General features: G+C 44.5%; 1 protein-coding gene across 1 annotated transcript in view; it reads right to left on the bottom strand.

The window, feature by feature from the left end:
* TBCE (tubulin folding cofactor E) overlaps positions 1–7,731 on the bottom strand; it is a 28,974-nt gene that overhangs the window by 3,343 nt on the left and 17,900 nt on the right. Inside the window, exons 8-13 of the mRNA XM_008589982.1 lie at positions 6,130–6,194; positions 5,976–6,040; positions 5,492–5,641; positions 4,452–4,605; positions 2,737–2,805; positions 2,090–2,149 (exon numbers count right to left, since the gene is read on the bottom strand). Of these exons, the coding sequence (XP_008588204.1) occupies positions 2,090–2,149; positions 2,737–2,805; positions 4,452–4,605; positions 5,492–5,641; positions 5,976–6,040; positions 6,130–6,194 (563 nt within the window). The remainder of the gene's footprint in view (positions 1–2,089; positions 2,150–2,736; positions 2,806–4,451; positions 4,606–5,491; positions 5,642–5,975; positions 6,041–6,129; positions 6,195–7,731) is intronic.

Here is a 7,731-nt window from a genome sequence, read left to right as displayed (position 1 = left end):
TTTTTATTTTAATTAATTTAAATTTAAATAGTATAGCTCTAGACCTGCTTCGTTCTAATGACGTGTGGTAGTGCATCCTACGGCTCTGCCAGAGTTTATCCAACCAGTTCCCTGTCGGTAAACATTGAGATTGTTTTTCTCTTTACTATTACAAGTGCTACAAGGTAGAATGCTTGGTCGAAGCATACATGTATTTTTGATTTTTCATAGCAATGACCACATGACTTTATAAAAAGGTTATAATGATTTTGCCAGCCAGTATTATTTTCTTTAATTTTTGCTACTCTGATGGGCAAAATGGTGTTGCAGTAATTTACATTTCTTTATTCCTTTTCTTTTTAAAGGATATTTATCTATGACAGTGGTTAGATATTTACAGCACTTGGCATAAGAATAGTAAGAACTCTTGTAATCTGGCTTACTGCTGAGTTTACAGAATTTAGGACTGAGATTCTGAATAGCTTGAAGAATTATTACATATAATTCCTATGGATAATTCTGATCCCTACTAGTTTCACCCAAAGATTAATAAAACACAGAGCATGAAAATGGTGGGTGTTAACGAAAATGGGTAAGTGTGGGCCGGCCCGGTGGCGCACTGGAGTGTGCACCGCTTGGGAAGCGCGGCAGTGCTCCCGCCGAGAGTTCGGATCCCATGTGGAGACCGGTTCCCGCTCACTGGCTGAGCGCNGCGATCCCGTTACCGGTCAGTAAAAAAGACAAAAAGGAAAAAAAAAAAAAAAAGAAAATGGGTAAGTGACTCTCAGAAGACAGTCAAAAGCCAAAAACATTAGCAAAATGTTCTGGCCCTCTTTTACTAGTGTGTACCCACAAGGGCCTTTACTGACAGTGTTTAAGTTTGAAAACAGAAAAATGCAGAGGGAACCACGGTAAGTGACTCTCAGAAGACAGTCAAAAGCCAAAAACATTAGCAAAATGTTCTGGCCCTCTTTTACTAGTGTGTCCCCACAAGGGCCTTTACTGACAGTGTTTAAGTTTGAAAACAGAAAAATGCAGAGGGAACCACTAATCTAATTCATCATTATATAACAGCAGCAGAATTACATATCACAGGAACTGGATTGCTAGTAAACAAAAAATGGAGAAATATTGGTAAATCAACACTAATGGATGGTTATCAATCACAAAGTTACTACTTTGAATACAACCAAGACCTTCCACAAGCAACACCATGATAAGCTTGTTTTATCTGGTAGAAACAAATTTAAAAATCAATGTGAATTTACTGCACTGACAGGCAAACAAGGAAACGTAGTTTACTAGTCATTTCGGCTGATATATACTTCATTTCTTCTTGAAATCCTCACTGCTCTAAATTTAACCTGTTTACATTTTAGCGTTCAGCTATGAATCAAGTTTAATCTTGAGAATTCACAGTACCATGGCATATCCAAACAGATAGACTATAATTTAATTTCTTTTGAGTGAGTTTAAGGTAAGTTATGTTGATCTAATTTGTCAACCCAAATTATTTTCCAAATAAAACTAATTCAGTTCCAATAGCACAAATGTCTTTTAAAAAGTTCTAAAGTAGTTTTTCAAACTACTTTTCACTGTGTCCATTACCAGACAGCATCTGAGAAGTGTTTCTGCAGCAGAATGGAAGAAAAGGCCCAAATGGCCCAATAACTCACAACTCAGTTCACTAGGACGTGTGTCTTCCTTCATAAGGGAAGATAAGACAGATCTCAAACCCAGTGTAACAGTCTCTGTGGACAAGGAAATCCCTAGAGCGACAATCTGAGAACTAAACAGCAGGGCTTGGGGAATTCCTCTGAAAGGCTGAGCCATCTTCGGTTAAAGATATAATCATATATAGGGGATTCCAATTTCAACAAAACTGTTTTCTAAATGAGCTGATAAAGTTGTGGGAGACCTGAACTTTCTGGGGGGTGGGGGAGCGATCAGCATGACTGACTGTTTTAGAATATAAAAGACTAAAGACGACCTGTAAGCTGGGAGGTCCGCACTTTCAGCTAGGAACTGAATGCTTTCCTTGCAGCCAACTCATTACACCTAGGCCAGTGACTCAGAAGCATAAGGAAGGGAAGGCGAGGCCCACTCTTACCTGGCAGTTGTTTCTCTAGGACTTTCTGATCAAGTTGATTAGGACATTTTATCTTCAGTGCTTGAAGGAAAAAAGGGAAAAGACTAAACGATATTTACTATAAAAAGGATTTAAATTATATGTGAAGTTAATAGGGATTCCCAAATAGTAAAGCTGTTCGGTATACCCTGGGTCAGTCCTAATAAAGGAATAGGTTTTATTAATGTTTAAAATTTCTTCTATTAAAACTTCTGTGATTTAGTGCTCGCTTCGGCAACACATATAATACGTCCATGAACTGCGAACAACAGACAGCCCGACCAACACACACTACATTCCTTCCCTTTCCCCTTCGGTGCTCCTCTCCTGACAATTTAGGTTTTCAAGTGTAAGAAAGCCACAGATTTCCAAATCCCACTTTGGTTCACCACTCAAATACGTCCCACATATATAACACTAGTAGATGAGTTTAAAGCACGAGACTTGCAACAACGTTCAATGTAAGAATTTAGATATACTGGAGAATTCATTGTTTCTTTAAAACTCCAGGCATGCACTTGGGTACTTCCTTAAGAAAAGTGCACTTAATCCTCTCGGGCCATCACTATCTGCTTTAGCACATAAGGACTTGAACAAAACTAAGATGTACTGGAATTTGCGATTCTTACTTAGTAGCTGGTTTTTGAGCATAAAAGGTTGCTGTGGTTTGAGCTCCCCGTCTTCAGGTGCACCATACTCTGTTTAAGAAGAAATAAAAAGCGATGAGAGAGAAACCAAAGGTCATCTGTAAGGAGGGGAAAAAAAGGTACAGGTAAGCGGCAACACAGCCTTTCCCTTCCCAGGACAAGCCTGGCAACAGCTGATACGCTGACCTGGGATCGGCTTCCTTTTATTCAGTTGCGTGTTTGGTTTTTAGGAGAGACGGACAGTGACCACTTCCAAAGGCAGAACCCCCATGACTGGTGTGCTGTGTGACTGTTCCTTAAGGACTGACAGCGTCCTGACTGAACCTAGCAAGACACGGCTGTGCTTTCAGTATCTGCAATGTTTATTCAGAGTTCACCTTGGCTCCCTATCTTTGGGTCCAGAGGGGGAAACCTGATACTCTTTTGGACACAATTCACAGGACATCTTCACCAGGTTTCAACCAGATGGTGCAGTGCCAGGCTGGGCGCTCACACCATCGCCACAGACCAGCTCCTCTGCCCGGAAACCCAGCCTCGAGGAGGAAAACAGTACTTTTCTCCTGCACTAAGCCAACCTGGGACAGAATTTCTCTAACACCCCCAAGTACCTGCGCTTTTGTCTTCTAGCGTTCTTAGCAGTGAGATACTGAACCATACCTGCCAGCTGCTTCCAAACCTTCCCTTCCCCACCCCCACCCCCACCCCCAAGTGACTGAGAATTCACCTAGAGTGGCCAGGAAGAGAGCCAGCTAATGGGGTGACGTGAGAGCAGTTCCCAGAGAGAATGTTCCAGCCTGAGGCATTTGTGCAGTGAACTTACATTGGGAAATATGTAAAAAGGAAAATCACATAAAAGTGAAAAGTGGAATAATAATGAAGTCAAACCAAAATGGAAAGTAGATCAGGGACAGCCCAGAGAGAATGTTCCAGCCTGAGGCATTTGTGCAGTGAACTTACATTGGGAAATATGTAAAAAGGAAAATCGCATAAAAGTGAAAAGTGGAATAATAATGAAGTCAAACCAAAATGGAAAGTAGATCAGGGACAAAGACTCATGAATTCTTAGCTTCAGAGCGTGAGGAACCAGGCTGGAGAATTGGAGGAACCGCCGGGCATGCGGAATGCCAAACTCAGCAGCACACACAGTGAGCTCATGACCAGAGCGCTTAGGAGGTGCTCGGCTCTCATCGGAACTCGCGGGCACCGAGGGGAAGAGGATTGCTTCCCACCTTTCCTAAAGTGGAGAGTGGCACCCACCACCCGAAGTCTGAGGTCTGTGTCCACGTGCACGTGTGAGAAGCGCTTGCGTGTGAGGACAGCTTTCCGGGCCCAAATGCAAATCTCTCCCTTTCAGGACCCTACCCACGTGGTCTTCTGCTTTCTTCTGCTGAGAGAGCTACATGAACTTGCTGAGGAAGCCCCAGGAAAGCACTTATAGTCCAGTTAGACGAACACAGAAAGCCCCAGGAGGGGCTGGCCGGCTAAATGACCTGGTTAGAGGGTAGTGCTGATGTCACCGAGACCAAGGGTTCAGATCCTGTACTGGCCAGCCGCCAAAAAATAAAATAAAAAAGCCCCCAAAACGGACAAAAGCAAAAGCCATCCCCCAACCTTGAGAACCTCTTTTGATACCCAAGGAAACACTGCTCCAGCCGCAAGTCCAGCACAGGAGAGGCCGCCCGTTTACACGCACGTACTAAGGCAGAGTAGCTGGAATCTCGGGTGGGCTGCAAGAAATTCGTCGCTGGGTCTGTTTCTGTCGGGATCCTGATGGCCACCCGCATTTTTCCATTCATTTCCGAAAGCTTTTCGGTAATCAAGCTCAGCTCCACGCCGTTCCTCTGCTAGAATCTGTGTTGAAGTGAAAGAAAAATGAGCCTCTTCAGGCATTTTTCTAATCAGGTGTTTGGGTTTAAAACGTGGCCCTTCCTCCACCAGCCACAGACAGGATCACCCATCCAGAGCCACGAGACCGTGCTCAGTCACCGTCACCCTTCCCACCTCGCCCCTCTAACGCTGACAACTCAGGAGCCTACTCAAGAGAAACAAGAACTCGTTTGATCCTTTCCTTCATGACAATATGGATTTGCCCATGAGCCAATTTCGGGGCTACACTGGGGGCCTCAGGTCGCCCACCTGAGGTTGGCCGGAGGGGCCCGGCCTGAGGAGCTGCTGCTCCGAGTGAGCCCGCAGGACAGTGCCCGCAGCACGGCCTCCCTTTCCCGGGGAAGAGCAGCTGGTTTAAAATGAGGTTTTGTCTTCTTTCTGCCTACGTCTCTCCCCGACAAAAGAAGGTGCCCAGTATTCCCAGTCCCTCCCGACATGGTGACAAGTGGGGCCCAGGGCAGCAGGTCGGCAGGTTTTCCTGCACTGATAAGTGGGGCACTCTCCAGACCAGGCGGAAAGGAACCGTCACTATTCACATGCACAACGGTATTTGCCCGTTGAAAGGAAAGCTGTGTCTCACAACCTCGACTGTATTCAAATATAATTTCTTTCTTTTGTTTTTTTGGTGGCTGGCTGGTACAGGGATCCGAACCCGGGACTTTGGTGTTAAAAGGCTGCGCTCCAAGCAACTGAGCTAACCGGCCAGCNCCGAACCCGGGACTTTGGTGTTAAAAGGCTGCGCTCCAAGCAACTGAGCTAACCGGCCAGCCCCAAATACAGTTTCTTTTCACATTTTTTGATAACTGACTTTCTAGTGTCAAAGAGATCCAGGCGTGGGCCCGGCCCTCACCTCACACTTGTTCAGGGTCTTCAGCTGACCGATCTTGGCGATGATGAGCTGCCTCGTGGTCGCTGCTTTGTCCCCCTCGGTCAGGGGGTTTCTCATGCAGGACAGCGCGTGCAGACTCTGCAGCTTGTCCAGCTCGTTGAAGAATGACCACTGAAAGCCAAGGGGAGAAGCAAATGAAAAGCACAAGTTTCAGCCTCCTTTTTCAGGTGATCTGAACCAGCATCGGAAAGCAAAATAGTCCCAGATTCTCATGTGAGGCACCCACACACTCCTGCTCGACAGCTGTGCCGTTTAAAAGGACGGTCTGCTTAAGTGTGAATTAAACTAATTTCTTTCACACTATTTTTGACTTTATATTAGGAGTTTCACTCTGAGGAAACACTTCTCTCTTGATTTACTATGTTTTTTAATAGAGGACCCTACAAAGCCTGCCAGGAGCGTGGAGACAAGTGACAACGTGCCGTGCACGCTCCGAAGCTCTTACTTGTGATATCTGATTGTTGTCTACTAGGAGGTACTGCAAGGACGGGAACAAGGACGTCTTACACCCTGGAAAAAGGAGGATTAGGTTACACAGTAGAAGTGAAAGAAATAGATAAAGTACGGGGCGGGGGGCGGACTTCACTAATCTTATATACCAATTCCAGCGTCCGGAAAATGTAGATTAGAAATTCCAATGTCACAAAGGATGAGTCGTTCTAATCTGAAATTAATAAATATTAAGTTTGATTATACAGAACAATATTAAATGCTACAGGCTATCAACCAGACTAGGTTTATTAATTTTTCATACACCCTGGGTTTTCATCCCACGTAAAATGCTTAGCAACCATAAAGTCCAAGTTAGGCCGTGCGAAGCGGGCTCTTAATGCTGTAGTCGCTACTTCTACAGTCATCCAGCAATCCCTGGGAGCCTGCTGCTGGGTCGAGTGCTACAAGGGCCTCAGAGGAAAGAGACATGGTCTTACTTCCTGAAGTTTAATAAATGAAGACCCTTGGCACTATCGCCAGGGTCCGGTTATTCTCTCGTACAGATGTAGTCTACGTTGTACATGGTTCATAAGTAAATTCTCTAAATGAATTCAAATAAAAATTCTCCAAATGGAATAACTCAATTTAGAGATTCCATCAACATTATCGTATTTCTATTGAGGAGGTATACGAGAAGCCTTCAAAAAATTCATGGAAAGCCCAGTGGTGCACTGCTATAGTGCGCCGCTTGGGAGCGCGGTGGCACTCCTGCCAAGGGTTCAGATCCCACATACAGACTGGCCACTCACTGGCTGAGCAAGGTGTGGGTGCAACACCGTGGGCTGTGATCCCGTAGCCGGTCCCGGTCCGGTACGGGCGCGACACTGAGGGTTGCGATCCNGATGAGCTCGGTCTTATGAGTTTATTTAGATCGATTAGCTTGGTCTGATGAGTTTACTTAGGTCGGTGAGCTTGGTGTGATGAGTTTACTTAGACCGATGACGTTGGTCGCATGTGTTTAGTTAGATCAATTAGCTTGGTTTGATGAGTTTACTTAGATCAATGAGCTTGGTCTGATGAGTTTACTTAGATCGAAGAGCTTGGTCTGATGAGTTTACATAGATCGATTTGCTTGGTCTCCTGAGTTTACTTAGATCAAATAGGACTGTCCAATGAGATTACTTAGATCGATGAGCTTGGTTTGATGAGTTTGGTTAGATCGATGAGCTCGGTCCGATGAGTTTACTTAGATCGATGAGCTTGGTCTGATGAGTTTATTTAGATCAATTGTCTCTGTCCGATGAGTTTACTTAGATCGATTAGCTTGGTCTAATGAGTTTACTTGGATCGAAGAGCTTGGTCTGATGGGTTTACTTAGATCGATGTGGTTGGTCAGATGAGTGTAGTTAGATCGATGATCTTGGTCTGATCAGTTTACTTTGATCAATTAGGTCTGTCAAATGAGTTTACTTAAATCGACTAGCTTGGTCTGATGAGTTTACGTTGATCGATAAGCTCGGTATGATGAGTTTTCTTAGATCAATTAGCACTGTCCGATGACTTTAGTTAGATCGATTAGCTTGGTTTGATGACTTTACTTAGATTGATGAGCGTGGTCTGATGAGTTTACTTTGATCGATTAGCTTGGTCTCATGAGTTTACATAGATCGAGTAGCTTGGTCTCATGAGTTTACTTAGATCGATGAGCTTGGTCTGATGAGTTTAATTTGATCGATGACCTAGGTCTGATGACTTTAATTAGATCGATG

The sequence above is a fragment of the Galeopterus variegatus genome, unplaced genomic scaffold, assembly GCF_000696425.1.
Source record: "Galeopterus variegatus unplaced genomic scaffold, G_variegatus-3.0.2 Scaffold5788, whole genome shotgun sequence".
Lineage (NCBI taxonomy): Eukaryota > Metazoa > Chordata > Mammalia > Dermoptera > Cynocephalidae > Galeopterus > Galeopterus variegatus.
This window is presented reverse-complemented; position numbering and strand designations above follow the sequence as displayed.